This window comes from Sceloporus undulatus, chromosome 1 (assembly GCF_019175285.1).
Source record: "Sceloporus undulatus isolate JIND9_A2432 ecotype Alabama chromosome 1, SceUnd_v1.1, whole genome shotgun sequence".
NCBI classification, from domain to species: domain Eukaryota; kingdom Metazoa; phylum Chordata; class Lepidosauria; order Squamata; family Phrynosomatidae; genus Sceloporus; species Sceloporus undulatus.
Genome location: NC_056522.1, coordinates 237,391,682 through 237,410,454, shown reverse-complemented (window position 1 = coordinate 237,410,454; position 18,773 = coordinate 237,391,682). Strand labels below are relative to the sequence as shown.

Below are 18,773 nucleotides of genomic sequence, written 5' to 3'. Positions count from 1 at the left end.
CCGCTGTTTCCCGCCCTGCCAGCCCTGGGGCCTCCCGTCTGCTCACCTTGTTGCTGGTTGTCCTGTTCCTAGGAGAGGAGGAGGGAAGCCTTGGAGGGCAGGGGCAGCCTCACCTGGAGTGGAGAGGCCCAACTCACCTGGGAGCCTCCTGGTGGGGCTGGGCAGGGGCTGGCTCTGGCTCAGGTGCCACGTGGGCATGGGCATCCCTCCGGGAGGAAAGAAAGAGGGTGGCACTGGCACTACAGTAGTAGTAGTGGCCCTGCTTCCTCTGGCTGGACAAGGAGGGGGAGAGGGAGGCCCTCCTCAGGAGGCTTGCTCTCGTCCTCCTGCTGCAGCCAGGGCCCTGCCTCAGGGAAAGGCAGGCTGCTGGCCCCAGGAGGAGGAGGAGGAGGAGGAGAAGGCACCCGAAAGAAAGAAATGGGGAAGGCATTGGAGAAAGGAAAGCTAAACAAACTCCTCAGAGAAAGAGACAGTCTTCTTGGCCATGCTCAAAAGGGAGGACGTTTAGGGAATTCTTCCTGGACTGAATGCAAAAGCTAAAAACACTCATAGAAATAGGAACTGATGCTTCCTAGTTATGCTCAAAACGGAAAGCATTCATGAAAAATGGAGGACACAACCAAATAAAAGCTCAAAAACACTCATAGAAATACAAATTCATGCTTCTTGGTCAAAAGGGAGAATGTTTTGGAATTCCTCCTGGACAGAAAACAAAAGCTAACAAAACACTCACAGAAATAGGAATCCATGCTTCTTGGCCATGCTCAAAAGGGAGGACATTTAGGGAATTCCTCCTGGACAGAATATAAAAGCAAGCAAAACACTCACAGAAATATAAATCCATGCATCTTTGTGTCCTGCTCAAAAGGGAGACCCTTCATGAAAAATGGACGATATGACCAAATAAAAGCTCAAAATCACCCATGTAAAAAATAAATTTAGGCTTTTGAGTCAGGCTCTGAATGGAAGGCTTTTTTGGAATTCCTCCTGGACAGAAAATAAAAGCTAAAAATCACTCATATAAATATGATTTTATACTTCTTAGTCATGCTCAAAATGCTAAAAACTACTCATATAAAAATAAATTCATATGGAGGATGTTCTGAGATTCCTCCTGGATAGAAAATAAAAGCTCAAAACACTCATAGAAATATGAATTCATGCTTCATGGATTTATATGAGTGTTTTTAGCTTTTGGTTTTGCAATCCCCTCTATTTTTCTTGAATGTCCTACATTTTGTGGTGCCTTGTTCTCCTGTCCACAGCTGAACTATGCTGAATAAACATGAGCCAATGCAGCAAAGTCAGATTAAGCACCAGGAAGTTATCAAGAGTAAACCAAAGTTGAAATACAAATCCAACAGGATTCCAGAAAGTACTTTTTTAAAATATGCTAGTTATTGCTATGACACTGTGCACTAGACCACACAGAAAATACCAGATTAATGAAGTGACCACTTCTTAATATAACTATACTTACCTCAGCCTTCCAAAGTACTAGTATTTGCTTAGCTAATAGCCGAAGTCAAATCCTCTTTTGTCCAAGAGAGTACAAGGACTGGGAAGAAATTTCTCTCTCTCCAAAATGATGATGTTTCACTAGTGACTCCTTGCCAAGCTAAACAAGGAATTATACTTCCATTCCTAATATTTGAAGCATAATCACTAGATTTTTTTTATTCCCATTTTTAAAAAGTGACTTAATGCATTTGTATACCATGCTTACTTCACACAGACTATCTGAATACTTTGCAGGGAACATCTAAATAATCCTATCTTCTACAATATTACGGAAGGTTTCAAGGGTTTCTAACTTTTATAAATTAATGTTGTTTAATGCTTTTTAAAAAAATATTTTACAGATCGTCTTAGCTCTGTTGATTTAATGTATTCACATTTTCACAGATAAGCTACTTTGGGCCCATGTGGGAGAAAAGTGGGATACAAATAAAATAATAAAATAAATATTGTGAAATATATAACTATTAGCTACATATTGCACAAAGGGAGTTGAGGCTGGAAAGATGATACGACATGACACTGACTTTGACCAGATTGGCTGATGTTTCCGGGAGTTGTAGTCTGACAGGTTAACTTTTTCAAACTCTGGATTCAAGTTTATTATTTCATTCAGTAAGATTTGGAATGGGCATTTGCTGGTTCAGTCTCATATACTGCAATCCTAAACCCAGTTTGAGCTCAATTAAGTGTGCTTCTGAGTAGAGAGAAATAGCATTGTACTGTTAATCAGTGGGCAAAGTCAATGCAGCAACGTCAAAGCTTGATATTTCATTTTAAATTGTCCCAAAAGTCAGCATTTACCTGAAGAATATTTCTTGTGATTTCAACTGTCCCAATATGACAATAAATGTAATTTGTGGCTAGGAATTTATGCAGCTCAGCTGTCTAATGGCATGCAGTATTTGTAGGCCTGCACATTGCTACAGCAACAGACACTCTGTCTTGCCACATCAGGGGGAACTATCACAGAAGGCAGTTGTTCCAAAGGAACATAATATCTTGTAAATGTATGTGTTCCTTCAAGTCCTATACGTGTTCCTCAAAGGGCAGGTACAGAGTATGTGTGTGTGTGGGGGGGCCCTTCAAGTTGCCTGTCAATTTATGGTAACCCCATTAATCCCATAAGGTTTTCTAAGGCAAGGTATAATCAGAGGTTGTTTTGTCAGTTCCTTCCTCTGAAACATAGTGTATAGGACCTGTTATTCTCTTTGTGGTCTCCCATTCAAGTACTAATCAGGGCTGATCCTGCTTAGCTTCCAAGATCAGATTGGATCTAGTGCCTTTGGGGTATCCATGGCATATTTTACAAGATGTCAGTTTACTATTGTACTGCAAAACAATAAAGTCCTGTAAACATTTTTTAAAGAGGATCCAAAATCATCCTCAGCTGGGAGCATAGGTCTAGTGAGTCATTAGAAGAACTGAGGGGCTGAAATATTTTATGTTCCTATGGAGTTTCAGATTTTGGCCTATTTGAAACTATTTAAAATGGACCATTGAAATTACGTACCATTAGTGTTAGAAATAGAATAATTTTTTCAACCAGAAATTGTCCATTGCTTCTTGGTCTAATCTAGTTCTGAATTTGGGCTGGCTTGATTATGGCATGCAGATGTTTTATTATGGCTTTGTCTACAGCAAGAATAAAGAAACTGTGTTCTCCAGACGTTATGCAATTACTCCCATCATTCTTCCTCAATAACCAGGAACTAGAGGAACTAGAAATCCAACAGCATTTGGAGAACCAGTTTTCTGCAGATGTGGTTTAAAGAGTAACCTGGGGATAGTGAAAGAACTGACAAAAGTAATTTGACAATCTTAGATATTCTCTCTGCATGCCCTTCCATTTGTGATGATAACTAATTTGTTTGCTCTATTCAGGTGTTCATTTGTTTGGCAAGCTTAAAGTAGGAGCTGGGGGAAATGATCCAATCTGAGCCAAAGAAGCAGTAACCATATTTGATGGTTAACAACGCTCCAAACAACCAGAAAAATTGACAAGGCAGACTGAGCTGTCCCCAAGGTCAATGAGCAACACATAGGAAACACAATGAGAAACACAATGCATGCAACCATTGAACATTGTTTCTCCAGGAATCTAACAGTATAAGAAATATACAGAGTAAACCATCCCAGAAAACTGAAAACCTACCGTGCAGAAAATGGAATACTGTACAGTGAAGCAAGAGAAAGTATGGTTTATACTGGGAACGGGCTTATAGCAAGGGGGTTCAGAGATAGCACCCTGAGTGAAGAACCCCATCCCAGCTTTTCTTAGTCTTTGTGTGTTGTGCCCACTGCAAAGGCTTTAGTAGGTGGGGAAAGGCCCCTTGCGAGGCAAAATAACAGGGAAGGCTGGCACAGCTGACATAGTGCTTGATCAGCATAGTTGGTACAACAGAATTCTTTGTTGTTGCGTGCCATCAATTTGTTTCCAACTTATGGAGGCCTTAAACTAGACTTATCATGGGGTTTTCTTGGAAAAATCTTTTCAGGGATTTGCCATTGCCTTTGTCCCTGAGGCTCAGAGCATGTGAAATACATCCCCAGATAAGGAATGATCACAGGCCTTAGATCAGCAACTTGGATTAGGGGGCACTTAAACGGTGCCAGAAAACAGTACAGTAAAAAATAAAAGAAGAGCGATCTCTACAAACTAAAAGCAGATGTGGCATTCAAGATACTGATAAAGCTAAGTGGGATGTCCTGGAAAAGAGCCACTTCACTGAGACACTGGAGCCTATTCCAGTATAGATTTCATGTAATCCTACTGAAAATGTTCTCAGATATCCTTTGTCCCATGTCACAGAGAACCACAACTCATCATGACAATGATGTTGGGTGAACACAAACTTTGAATAGTTTATGTTTATGTTGCATTCTCATCAGGCACTTCCTATCAGACAGTGCAGCTGTATATATGCCTCTGTGCTAGGAAACCTTGAGTTCAATAGGACTTACTTCCAAGTAAACTATGTAGTATTCCTTGCCTAAGAAAACCCTGTGAATTAATGCCATCAGTCAACAGACACAGAATGTATGGCAGCAACTTGAGTTTACTTAGCTTCTGTACTAGGATGATAGCACTTGCTGAACCCCCCCCCCCCCACACACACACACCCAAACAAATCCTAGTTGCTTAATAATGGTGAAAGATTTAGTGGGGAGAATGCCTTTAGATAACTGCTATACTTGAGGAGAAGGGTAAGGATAACATTTTCCTTCTATTATCCAAGTGGTTGCTATAATATCAGTGGTTTGGACTTGATATCTGGAAGTTGAAGTCCATGCCATCTGCAATCCAAGGATTCTCCATCTCTGCTCTAAGTGGATGCTAATTTCCAAAGCCACACTAATAGTGAACAAGTTGTTTGGAGGAGACTTGAAACTAATCACCATCTCCATCTACAGGCATGGACTAGATGTAGTAAAAATGTGTGCGGGTTGTGGAAACGCAAAATACACCATCCTTCCTCATTCATATGGATAACCTTCCTGTAATGTTCTGAGGAACAAACTTTTGTGGGGGAAGGGTCTATATTTTGAATTTCCTTTTCCTTTCTCTGCAATTCTAAGAATTGGAAGAAGTGACAGATGTCAACAAATAAGACAATTCGTTGTCTCTACCTTATAAACTGCAAGTAGAAAAACAATTTTCAATGTGAGAGAATTACAGAATCCTGGATTATTAAAAATATGTAACTGCAGAGCACAATTTTAAGAAGCTTAATCCAGAGTTAAAACATACACATTTACATACCAAAAACATCACTACTATTTCCACAGTTAGCAGTGCATCCAACTATTAGTAAACATCAATTTTCTTCATATTCTTAGACAGTATCTCATCATATCAAAAAAATAATGCTTTGTAGAAAAGTTATCCAGTCATGAATCATATTGAAGGGAAATCACTATCCCTTAAACATCTATTTCAGGTTCAATTTAGCTAAAAGATGCACAATTCCAGATCCTATATTACTGGTATAATCACACTTTCTTTTCCCTTCAAAATAATTATTTCTATGACTGGCAAACTGTGGGTTTGTTTTAGTAGTATGTACAACCCTATTTTATATTATTATTATTATTATCCTTTATTTATAAAGCGCTGTAAATTTACACAGCGCTGTACATACAATCTTTTTTATATCCTTCTTTAACTTGACTTGAGCACTTGTGTACCTGTATTTTCTGTTTAGTTTTTGAAATGGGAAGGCACACCAAGTACCTATATAAAGGTTAGCATTTCATTTCTGTAGAACTCTGTTTTGATGCCAGATTACTTGGATTCATGATGCTTCACTCAACAGCCATTTTTGTACTGCTCAGATTCACAAATAAAATGGGCCGAGACACTATTCATTTCTTACTAATGGAGTTATTAATCACAGCAGTACTGCTCCTCTCTCTCTTTTGAAAATGGAAACCTTAAATAGTTTAGGCATGCCAGTGCTCTCAGCAAAGTTCAGTCAACAAGGTGTGACAAGGAGGTGGTTGTTTATCTCAGGGCCTATTTTCATGTCTCAGATCTGCATCCATCTGCATTGGATAGAGGATATGACACATTCCCATTCCTTCCCTTCGCCAGCCTCACGTTGTCTTTACAGTTGGCAGTGCAGATGCGAAGTAAGACATGTGCCTCAGGAATAGTGTTAAAGTGCATGTCCAGTTGTGTAGTTTCTCTGTCAGTCCTTTGTGCTTGGAGCCTGTTCTCCTTGTCTCCATTCAGTCTGCTAGGTCTTCATCCTTTGCCAGGTCTTTTGAGATGTGCTAAAAATGTGTTAAGTTCTGCTAGAATCATGAAGGTTGTACTTTTAAAGAACTCTTCTGAAGCCAAACTGCACTATCTTTGCTTTTCTCTTTGCCTTGTCTTAGTGATGTCAGATCTACATCACTAGTGCTCTAGGCTGTGGCAAATCATGAGCCAACTACACATAATTCTGGCCAATTAATGACAAGCTGCATTTTTATAGGACTTTATTATAAAAATTTCATGGATCCATATGAAGCCCGCATGACCACCAATCTGTGCAACTTCCAATGGCTCATTAAGAACATGTGAATTTGAGCTGATAATATCTTAAAAGTATATCAATAGTAATTCATTCACAAAAGCATACTAATATATGAAGTCCTGTGTAATGTGATGCTGCATCTCAGTTACTGCTTGAAGCTTGTTAGGTGTGATATGCACGTTCAGGAACTGAAGCAGAATTCAGATAGTGTTGATTGGTGGCTTTTGTGATTTGGGGGAAATTAGTTACTTTCTTAAGCCAGGATCTCTTCATAAAATCATCAAAAAGGTGTTTTGCTCTTTGGAAGTAGGTTTAGATACCATGATTAAGATCTAAACAGGCTCCTACTCCTACAGAGAGGAAAGGGAAATTTCAATCAGTTATTTACTCCTGTTGAAATTATTCAGAAATCACAATATTGCTGCATTCACAAATGATTTTTTGGTCTGTGAGATGGCAACCTTTTTCTGGACCATTCTCCTCACACACAGAATCACAAACTTTACAATCCTCCTAAAACCTGATTAAGATTTTTAAAAATTTTTGTAGAGGCATTTTTTATATAACATTTAAAAATTCATTTTTCTATCTCCACCCCCCTCCCTTGCCCTCCTTTTGGTTACTGTATTTTATTGTAGTTATCTGCTTCTTTTATAATTGTGTATCTATGCTCATGTGCACAGCTCTGTTCAAGTCTACTATATATTAACTATACCAGTATGTTATGAAGGTACACTATAACTTGGCTGATTTTGATCTTCAAGACAGAGCTCAAGTTACTGCTTCATGAACTATAAAGTCCTAATAGGATGATTGGGTCCTATGAATCACAAATGCCTTTGTCTGTAGAACCCTTCCCCTCCGATTTATTAATAGTCTTGATTAAAATATTCCTGCCAATATCAGCAATGCTACATAAGAGAATCCTACTGAATAGGGTGAGCTGGGAGGAGTATCCCTGAAAATCAGCTTGAGTCAAACTGGATGAGTATAGCCCTTCCATCAGTGGATCCAATCTATTTACGTGCTCAGAATATATATAATTTTGATGCCAATTATATCACTTTCACAGAAAAGGATTATCAGTCCCTAAATGAAACCGTAAGTTGAATTTTGATGAAATTTTGTAAAAATACGAACATTACCAAAAAGTTACAGAACATAGTCTAAAAGAAAAACATTCAGTGAAGTAAAAAGCCACCCTATAGAAAAATCTAAAGAAAATGGGGTGGGAGGTGGGGAAAGGCATTTTTCACAATGAAGACATCTGTGGTTTGGGATTTTCCCCTGTACTGGCTATAGAAGAAAGGACAATCTCTTACAAATATAGGTGAAAACTCATTGCAAAACCAGTACGTCAGTGTCCTCTAAAAAATTTTTAAAAGGTTTCATCTCCCCTTATGCTGACATCTACTTGTGCAGTGGGATTTTTCTTTCTTCTGCATACAGGTTCCTCTACCCTCAAATCTGTTCTGAAGGATGAGGCAGGACCTATTTCGTCGGTAGTGTTTGTTCTGCTAAGACAGAAACAAATAGGTACAGTCTTATCCATATATGAGTTGCAGTGCAATCTGTACAGTGTTCAGGATTTCAGAATCCACAGTGAAACTTGTTAACCACAGAAATTCCAAAGAATGAAGTATCTACTGTATGAAGACATACATTCTTCCAGAAGTTTATAGTAAATGTTTGTGAAAAATCTCTCTAGTGAGCCTTAATTAATAAAGCCAGGTTCTGTATTTTTATTTTCCAGCACACTGAAATTTCAACCATTGCAAATATACATTCACTTGACAGATTTTTAAAAAATAAACCTGAGCATACATTTTAAATGGTACTGTATTATAAACTCAAATTCATCATCAGGAAAGGATGCCAAAGTGCAGTGAAAACCATTATGCCACTTAAAAGAGATAAATTCTATGTAACTGTATGTTATTCTGCAGATTAGTACAGTACATCTTTCAATTTATCCTTGAAGATTTATGCCAATTCATACTGCATTTTATCTATCAACAAGATGTTAACCACAGAGAACTCAGTCAGAATACTGGACTTACTGCAGGTATATATTGTTGTTGTTGTGGTGTGCCTTGAAGTCATTTCTAACTTATAAATAATAAATAAATAATAGTCATATTTTTACTGGCATTACAACTGGTGAGGATTTTTCTGCTGAAAAACCTGGAGTAGTTGTTGTTGTGTACCTTCAAGTGTTTTTCTGACTTATGACAACCCTAAGGCAATTCTATCACAGGGCTTTCTTGGCAAGATTTGTTCAGAGGGGGTTTGTTTCACCTTATCTGAGGCTGAGAGAGCGTGATATCGCCAAGGTTACCCAATGGGTTTGTATGGCCTAGTGGGGATTTAAACCCTGGTATCCAGAGTTGCAGTGAAACACTCAAACCACTACACCACATTGTTACTCATCACTGAATGCATAGCACTTTGAAAAATGAGAAAGTATGAATTTGCACAATTTTTAAATGTGCGTCTGCTTATTTTTGTGCCATCTTGTTTACATTATTTAAGCAAGTAGAAGGCAGTTTGGACTATTCTAGCAACTAGAATACTTTGGGGGGGGGGGAGCATGCAAGCATCCCAAAGCCAGTATACTGTACTGGTATAACTGGTAGAGTTGCTCAGAGAGAGCTGCTGCTGCTGTTTTTGACAATACAGGAAAGCAACCTAGATACCTTCTCCGCTACTATCATGAAGAAGGTTTGGTCTTGTCCATTCCTCTATTTCCTTTCTGGCCACTATTTCACTTCTATTCCAAAGAAGCTCTTTATTTATTGGCTAGTATATTTTAGAAGTATTTTCATTTTTTTAAATTTTCAGAGAAAATGAGAAATTATCAGTGCCATACTAAATATCAACATTTCAACTGAACATCCTTTCTCATTTTTGCGTTTAATCTTATTTTGATTATTTTAGTGTAAGTTTATTTCCTTTCTACAGCTTTCTTTGATATTATGAGCAGGCCTTCCTCTTTGCAATATGAATCTAGGAACAAGCAAATTCACAGAAAAGGAAGAAAAACAATGTGGATCTGCAATGTCACTTTCATCTCTGAAAAAAAAAACAGGCTGAATTTCATGTGTCTACAACCTTTAGTCAGCTCAAACAAGGAGTCAACCGATGGACACATTATATGAACTGAGAGATGTGAGACTGACATTGGCACTTTCTAGTCCCTTTAAATATTTAGAAATATTGATTAGGTAAAAGAAGGTGTGTTCACTTCCATTAAGGAACAAATATATATTTTGAAAACTCTAGATCCAGTGTGCCAGGTTTACTTACAATAATTTCTCAACATCTCAAAAAAAAAAAAAGGCATGCAGTTTTTGAATGTAAATCCATACATAACCACTACACAAACACACTTCATCATCACAAAATTCCTGATTCCTCAGGAATTCTCAATCACCTAATTTATTTCAAATACAAAATATTCACACAAATTCATACTTTCAAGGTTTATACAAAAGGATCTGTATTATACATTTTAAAATTTAAACTAGGAATTTAATTGGCTTTTTAAAAAAATCAACACTCACAGTAAAACCAACAGATCTGTAATTGTAAGCTAAAGTAATACTGTATTACCACTGAAATAGGTCTCATTTGCCAGTATTTTAGGGAATGCTAACAACAGAAAGACAAACAAGGCATATGGACTCCAAGAAAAAGAAAATGTCAGAAAATGCAGTACAAAAGCATCCGTCTCTCCTGCCCATGCTGTAGCATTCAGTTTGTTGTACCTTCCTCCTGAAGTTATCATGCTTTATGGACTCAACTGCAAATCACACAGTATAGTATATACTAAATATAACCTTTTTTGAAAGTAGATAATTGGGTTTATTTGAATGCCAAAGTCCTTTGCCCGACATCATTAGAAATAAAGACAAAACTACAGAGACAGAATCCAGGATAATTAGCTTCCAACCATAAAATTTCCCCCAACACTGTTGCAAAATTCCTTCTACTGAAATGCTTTGCTACAATAATAAAAAGCATACATTACATATAAAAGATACCAGTGTACTAAAAGTGACAGAAGTGAACTAGCAAATCCTTCAAAGCACGTATTATATAAATGACTAGCATTTAAAAACATTTCCTCTTAAAAAATGTAAGTTATACATTTATAAATCGGTGATGTTTCCCCCCAAAGCAGTGATGATTTCAAATAATTCTGTTGCTCTTTACATCTTAAAAGAACACTTCAAATCTAGCTAAGGTTGACTTTTTTGTTTTGTTTTGCTTGAACGAAATAAAGCTCATCTAAACAGCTGTTAACTCCTATGGCAAAAAATAACTGTCAAAATAAACCATTACAATGCTAAATGCAATGTGAATTATGAACCAAACCACTGTTTGTTATCAATAAACCCGATTTATACTAAATCCTTATCAGGATAAAAGGATTTAAAAATTAAATTACAAGGATAATCAGCACAGTAGTAGTATCGAAGAACCACCCTATTCTTTCTTCCACGATATGAATGCTAATTTTTACAGTCTTCTTCATCTTGCAGTTGACCCACTCATTTGATGATGCATTTGTATGCAGATACAGTATAGATCTAATGATAGATCTCCCTACAACTCAGATTGTGCTGTGTAAACAAAGTTATACTACAAAGAAAAAAGTGGAATTTATTGATTAAAAATATTAATTTAAACAAAGCTATTAACTCTTCCAAACAGTTTTTGGAGCTATCCTTATGCTACTTGCAAAGTTAGCATTGTTAGGCATTATTGCTTACATACAGTACATCATATGCCTTCTGATATAAAGCAGTACTGTAATCTGTTTATATACAAGATTCTTTTTTCCTTTTTTTGTTTAAAAACAAGCTGTAAAAACATTACATACTTTACAGACAATACAAATTCCCACATTGGTACTCAAGTCTAACAAATGGAATGCATAACATTAATAAAACATCATAAAGGAAGACTGACAGTAAGTCCTTGATTGTCAAGACACATTTATATTTTATATATAAACTCTAACTGTGCAGAATCAAAGATTCAATCATAGGTACATCCTTATCTGATAACTCATATTTACAGCATAAAAAAATAAAATAAACATTTACACTTTTTTTTTTTAACTTTCCATCTACTGGGATAAAGAAAGCAAGAAAGAACTCTGAGAAAGATTTGCTTGCTTCAGGTTGTGATCACTGCCAGAAGATCCCTCTCTCTCTCTCTCTCTCTCTCTTAATTATTACTGAAAAGAGGAAACAATGATTCATATATGTATAGGAAAAGCAACTAGAAAATTTCCCTGAAACAAATTTGTTTGAAAAAAATGAAAGTTTTTTTTAAAAAAAACATGAAAACACTTCCCCATCATTGTAATACTTTCTCAGGACATATTTGTTGCAAAGGGAGTAAGTTAAATGTGCTACATATCTAGCATACATGCACTAACATAAAATGAAAACATTTCCAAAGTTGCAAGGCTTCTGTTGAGCATAATTTAAGAAAACATAAACATAGTTTGCTTTATTAATAATCATATCAATTGCAAAAATTACATGAGTTTTGACCAACCAAAATACCCAGATCACAAGCACATTTCAGCCTTCTAAAGTTCTGAACTATATGCTAATAGCTATTCTCCTGAAACTTGCAAAAGAACCCAGTCTCTTAACCAATAACATTTTAGGTTGCAAGTTTACAAATACAAAGCAAGTTAATACTGAAATATTAAAGCAGGCTGATGTTGGATCTACTCTTGATCCTCTTCAAATATTTAAGAAACATGATACACACATCATAAAAAGGAACATGGAATATGCTGTACGTATCCAGATGGAATTTTTTCAAAAGATAAACCCGAAAGTATGGATGGAAATGAAAGCCAACAGTTGTACTAAAAGCATATTAATTCACATTAGTGACCTGAAAACCCATTTTAAAAATCACAAAATAAATAAGCAAACAAAAGAAGGCATATGACAATACAAGTATTTCATTCTGACAATTGTGGCTTAGTATTCAGTGTTTGTACAATGTTCTGCGATATGTTTGGTTAAAGTTACAGTTATACTTTTGTAAGACCTCAACTACAAGACTTTATATCACAGAAGAGAAATAAGAGAAACCATCTTGTGTGGGGATTATCAGTCATTCCCATTAGAAATCACCAGATCACTCAACTATTTCCTCTCTCAAACCCTTGCTAACTTGCTGGAGTCTTCTAATAGTCTTGTCAGGAAAGGCAGGAGGTGATTCAACAGAAATGAAAAACAAATCCATCTAACCTATTTTTTTTTTCAAGAACCCTAGTGCACTGCAATACATGATGCTATGTTTCACCCGTGACAACCCTGCATCATTAAGGTAAACAGGAGATAAGGTGGCAATTTTAGCTATAAGCTCAAAACCCAATTCCTTCATAATTATGTATATATAAATAATAAATGGGGCAGCAAATTAATATTGAAAGAGAAAGGCCAGACATACATCCCAAATGTGAGCTATTAAAGTTTAAACCTATAAGACTATTGAAAAAATGAATCAAAGCAGGACATTTGCAATAAAATCCAATTTCAAAGTGATTGTTAACCAAATCGCAATGGTATATTTGGATTTAATAGGGCTGTTGAATCACCGCTAAGATGCCCTAAATGTGTTTTAATAATTCATTATCCCATCATAAAAATCATTTGTATTAATATTACCAGCAAATGAGTACACAAATCAGAATTGTAAAATAATAAGGATTAAGAGCCATAATTTCTCTTCAGTTTAGAAACAGTTTAGGACCAGATTCTAACAAGATTTTTGTGGGCAGGATCAGAAAAGTCTCAAGTGGAATTTCTGTTCATGGCTGACATCCTATGAACATTTCTAGGTTCTGGTGCCCCCCTTTTGCCAGCACAACCCCCTCATGCCCCCCCCCAAAATCTATGGGAAACTGGGGACACTACAAAGTACCCGTTCTTAACACAAATGCAGAAGCTGTCAGAAGAATACAGTAGGCTCTCCTTATTCAGAGATTTTTTTATCCATGGATTCAAGCATCCACGGTTTGAAAATATTAAAAAAAAAAGTATAAATTCCAAATAGCAAACCTTGATTTTCCATTTTATATAAGAGACACCATTTTGCTATGCCACTGTATTTAATGAGACTTGAGCATCCACGGATTTTGTTATCCATGGTGGTCCTGGAACCAAACACCAGTGGATACCAAGGGCCTACTGTAAATCGAAAAAGCTCTGGTGTGTGTTATGAAAATGTATGTGCCACAAGAATAAAAGGCTCATGACATCCTAGCCAGAATTCCTTCCTCATTTCTCCCTTCACTTTTTCACTTCTTGCAAAGAAGTATCTATTTGTTTCCTGTATATAGATTTTAAATCTTTGCTCTACGCATACTGATCTTGTCTTAATATCTGTGCTTGCGCCCTAAAATTTCACAAGCGACTTCCTCCAGCAAACTTTTAGGGATCATGATCCGCTATTAACTATAGAAAAAGAGGTACTTTGACGCTATGCTAGAGATACTTAGTTTAAATTAGCATACAGTGTGTGCTAGCTGGCTTAATGTGGGGGCTAACTAAAAATTTTAAAAGTTGAAATATAAGATTTAAAAAAGATTTCACATCATTAATAAAGCTATTTTGACTTTGCATCTTTAGTTATTTTTAATCACTTTTCTATGAATCAATTTATATGCCATTTATACCGAGAATCAGGATGTAACAACACCTTATTGCCACAATTTATTTCTGACTGACAGGAATGACTATGGATCTATGAAAACTCTTAGGCTTATCTGAGAGAGGTAACACACTGTTCATGAGTTTCATAAATATTAAAAGATGGGCCTAAAACTGCACTGATGGCACAAGGAAGACAATGACCACCTGAATTAGATACTTCAATTACTGTATACACTCAACTATAAGTCGACTTCATGTATAAGTTGAGGTCAGGTTTTGGGGCCAAAATTATGGATTTTGTCATGACTTGTAGATAGGTTGAGGATAAAACGTGAAGGCTCCTTCAGTGGCAAGAGAGACTCTCATTAAGGCTTTTTGCTTCATCATTTCAGCTTTCATTTCAGCCAGGCACAGGCGAGAGATGGAGTCTTAAACAAACAGCAATATCAATCACCTCAGGACTCTTCCTGCTTGGCTCCAAAGAGAAATAAACTCCTCTCTGCACCGCATGGGGAAATCTGAAAGAGCTGCTATCATATTACCATAGTGACCCATAAATAAGTCGACCTGGGATTTTGGGTTCAATTTTTGGGCATAAAGTTTTAGACTTATAGATGAGTATATACGGTAATTAATAGTGATGATTTCCCTGGAAAATTCTGTTGTATTATTATTATTAACCAAATTCTTTGTGAGAGAGATATCATTTGGACTACATATCTTCTGTAAGAGATGGAAAGTAGAGATGATGTTCTAAAATAAGTCTTCACTGCCTAGATGATTTGCATGGTGGGGGTACCTAGGTTCTTGTCACTCAGCCATTACGTAAAATACTGGCTAAAGATTACTGTAAAACACCCCATTCATATGATGAAAATAGTTTCTGTTTTTTTAAAAAATAGTTAAATTATCCCAATATTCATGTTAAGTCAAAACACACCATTTTAAAATTTTATATAATACTAATTGTTGCACCACACTATATAACTCAAGACAGCCTACTATTAAAATATCTACATAAGAGAGGAATAAAGTTAAAATATATTAATACATGAAATTAAGTAAAACTCTGACCAGTTATCTTTTGATTGTTTCTCTTTACTCATCACCTCTAGTTGGCAAAACCACAGTGAAACTGTTCACTGCGGTGAATGAATGAATTTCTTTATTACGGTCATTGCCCAGCAATGAGATATGTAATGAGAATGTTTACTTCCTTCTTTTTCTGGGGTAATTTTCTATATCTAATAAATTTAAATTTGTTGGTAAGATCAAGTTTGAGGAGATGAGAAGGTATCCCATTAATTCTCATTTTTTTTTAAAAAAGTGTGAAAATGATGTAGCCATACTGAGTCTAAAGGTAGAAAATAGTTCTATTCTTGAGAATGAAAAAATATTGAAAATAATCTAAGTGCTCTAATGTCAATTACTGCAGATTTGAAGATTTAAATCCTGAAATTTGATTTATATAGATATTATGAAACAGGGAATGTAGTCTACAAAGCATTTGGCTAAAACCTGAACATCTTGACAGCTATCATGTAGAGGGGAAAACTTCAAAAAGTTATGTTCAACTTTAAAGGTACAAAGAAATATGCAATACTTTTTAAATTATTATTTGAGCATTTAAATAGGGGTGTGTGTCTTGAAAACATTAATTTCCCTAAAGTATAGTAAGAGAAAATGCAAAGTAATCAATAACTGTAATATTATCTGTGCCACTTCTTATTTTCTAACTTATACACTAGTAATGGATTGCTCCTGTACAGCAGCCAGAAAGTGATATTTTCCCCAAAAGTACTATAGTTGTCTAATCATAATTTCCTCACTAACATTTAAATTTTCAGTTTACTTTGTTTGTACACTTTATTCATATACCCTGCTGAAGTGCAATGGCTAGAATAACTAATTAGGAAATTTTAATATGAATGATCTAATAATTATTCTTGTCCCCAAAATAATCAACACTGCCAAACTACAGAACTATTATAGGAGAGACAGCTTATCTGGGTTTTTTGGTTTGTTTCATCTGGTATTAAATCTCAACATAGCAAGTTCCTGATCTCAAATAAGCAAAAAAAAAAAAAAACAAAAAACCATCTGCCTTATCACTGGATACCCACTTGTAAGGCAATTCACAAAGAATGGCGATTAACAACAACAACAAAAAGTAGTTACCAATATGCTGTACCAGTTTACTTTTTTGTTGTAACACAAGGCCTTAAATCTGTATAGGACTCCATCCTAGAGAGAACAAGCTCAGCTGAGCAGACCTGTGCTAAAGTGCCAATGTTATTTCTTTTAAAAAAAAAAAAAAGCTTAGCCAAATGTCTGGCCTGTTGTGGCATCAGGTGAAGAGTTCATCCCAGCTCGAGCATCATTTACATTCACCAAGGGGAATTCTGGGAATTCAGCACTTGCCCCTGGCCCCCGGAGGTTCACTTGCCCATTAGCAGTGTTAAATTGAGATGATATTCCAGCTCTTGTTCCATGGTACTGAGCCCTGAATGGTTGCTCAAAAGAACCTATTTGATATGCTTGATGGACAGGCTGTGCCTCTGCTTTCTTCTGAGAAGTCACTTGATCCAGGAAGTCTTGTGTAGAGGATGAGGAAGAATGATTTGGCTCCTCACCTGAAAATGGAAAAGAATGCTGGGAATCACCAACAATAAGTCCAAAATGAGACTTGTCTGGAGTTGTTCTTAATGGAGAGTTCATTCCTGATCGAAAATTGTTGACAGGGATAGATGCATAGACCTGTTTGTCTATAGCAGAGAATGCTGGTTGCCCTGTAAGAGTCTGGTTGTCACTCACAAAATTAAGGCTTGGGTTGTTCAAATAGGCATCATTTTGGCTAGTTCTGTCCAAAGCTTGCTGAAGAAACTTGGAATATTCCTGTAACATACTGGCTTTATCGGATGAGGAACCTTGAGAGCTTGTTGCAACATTCTCAGCTTGTGTGACCTCTGATACTTCAGAAGAATTGATTGCAATACTGGAAGTCACTTCTGTATCAGCCACATTAAAAGCTATTTCATGCTGGCCATTTGCTTTATGAGAATAATGGTCTAAAAGAGTTTGAAGTACCTCATCTGGAATGACATTTTTGTCATGGTTACCTTTAATCTCTACACTCAGTCCTGATGTATCCAGTATTGATGCTGTGCTACCTTCATCTATCACACTTGCAACAGCAGCTTGAGTAACTGAAGGCTGAGAGGCAATGGTGCCGACATTCAAGGCATATTCCCTGCTGTTACTATTAGCAGCTTGGAGATACCGTCTTTTCTTTAAAAACTGCATTGCATCATCGTAGTTTGTGCTGCTGTGTACAGGCTTACTGGGACCTTCTTGCAAAGTATCAACTTGGTCAATGTCTGCATTGCCTTCAGAGCCCAACAGAACTTTGTTGTCCACCAGATCAAAGGCAAACTTTGAAACCTTGCTGTCTTCATAAGAGGCTAGGGATGAAATGGAGTGACTTTGCTCTAGGGACTGTTTCAAACTTCTCTTACTGTTAACTTTTTTGAGTACCAGTTTAGGCGGATGTATTTCTCCAGAATTTGCTTCTTGTAAGTGCCCTCCACTGACAGACGAATGTGGTAGCTCAACTGCATATTCAGCCACCATGTATTCATCCTTTATCTTAGTACTGCCAGCATACAAAGGCAAAAAATCATTTTTATCTTTTTTAAGTTCAGATTTATCAGTCACACTTTCTTTGTCCAGCCCAGAAGACTTCAATTTCTCAGTTTTTTGCCTTTTCTTCTTTGGCAAAGAGCTGTCTTTCAAAGGCATAGGGAAGCCTTGATCTTCATCTGGAGACAAAAGGCCTAGTTTGGTGGCACTTCTGTTCGGCTTCTTGTCACGGTTCTCATGGCACATACGTTTGTGTTTCAATACACGGTCAGTCCTTGAGAAGAACTACAAGGGACAGTTTTGAATTAGAGAAAAACTAAGAGCCATCTGGCCTAGCCACATATTTTGATACTATAATGTTTTTGCATAAGTGATTTTGCTGACATGGTAAAATTAAAATGTTTCCACATGGAATTAATGGTAGCAAAGTCAGAGTGAAAACTGGTCTGTCAGAAGATAAAAAGTCAACATTCACACTGGAACAATTTCAGTTATTATTAAAAAATTTGGCCCTTAACTCTTTATTAACAGAACTCCCCTGCAGTACATAAAGACCATTCTATGACAGCTCACCACATCCACAGCTGTGGGAAAGGCTAGCACATAAAAGCCCCATCCTACTAGCATTCATCGCTCTCAGTCACTGTTTTACCATTATACTCTCTAATGTTCTGTTAATAATTAAAACATTGTTGCTGAGATATATATCTCAGCAGCAATGTTTTAATTATCAAAAGATTATTAGAGACAATGAGGACAGTGACTCTGAGAGCAATGTTTCTCACAAAAATGTTGATTATATTCACAAAATATGTGGTATTCACAATGTAAGCTAAAGTGGTTCTTTAGTGTAAGATGCACATGTTAAAATCAATCAATATCATAATGGTAAAACAGGTTCATA

General features: G+C 36.5%; 2 protein-coding genes across 6 annotated transcripts in view; both read right to left on the bottom strand.

Annotated features, from left to right (window-relative positions):
* Positions 1-220, bottom strand: part of SLC12A8 (solute carrier family 12 member 8) — a 98,531-nt gene extending 98,311 nt beyond the window's left edge. For all 3 annotated transcript variants that reach the window (XM_042447113.1, XM_042447116.1, XM_042447117.1), the window contains exon 1: positions 47-220. The gene's annotated coding sequence lies outside the window, so the exon portion shown is untranslated. The remainder of the gene's footprint in view (positions 1-46) is intronic.
* An 8,037-nt stretch (positions 221-8,257) lies between these two features.
* Positions 8,258-18,773, bottom strand: part of ZNF148 (zinc finger protein 148) — a 54,203-nt gene continuing 43,687 nt past the window's right edge. For all 3 annotated transcript variants that reach the window (XM_042473493.1, XM_042473511.1, XM_042473502.1), the window contains one exon: positions 8,258-18,154. In XM_042473493.1, coding sequence (XP_042329427.1) covers positions 16,550-18,154 — 1,605 coding nt within the window. In that variant the 3' untranslated portion in view covers positions 8,258-16,549. The remainder of the gene's footprint in view (positions 18,155-18,773) is intronic.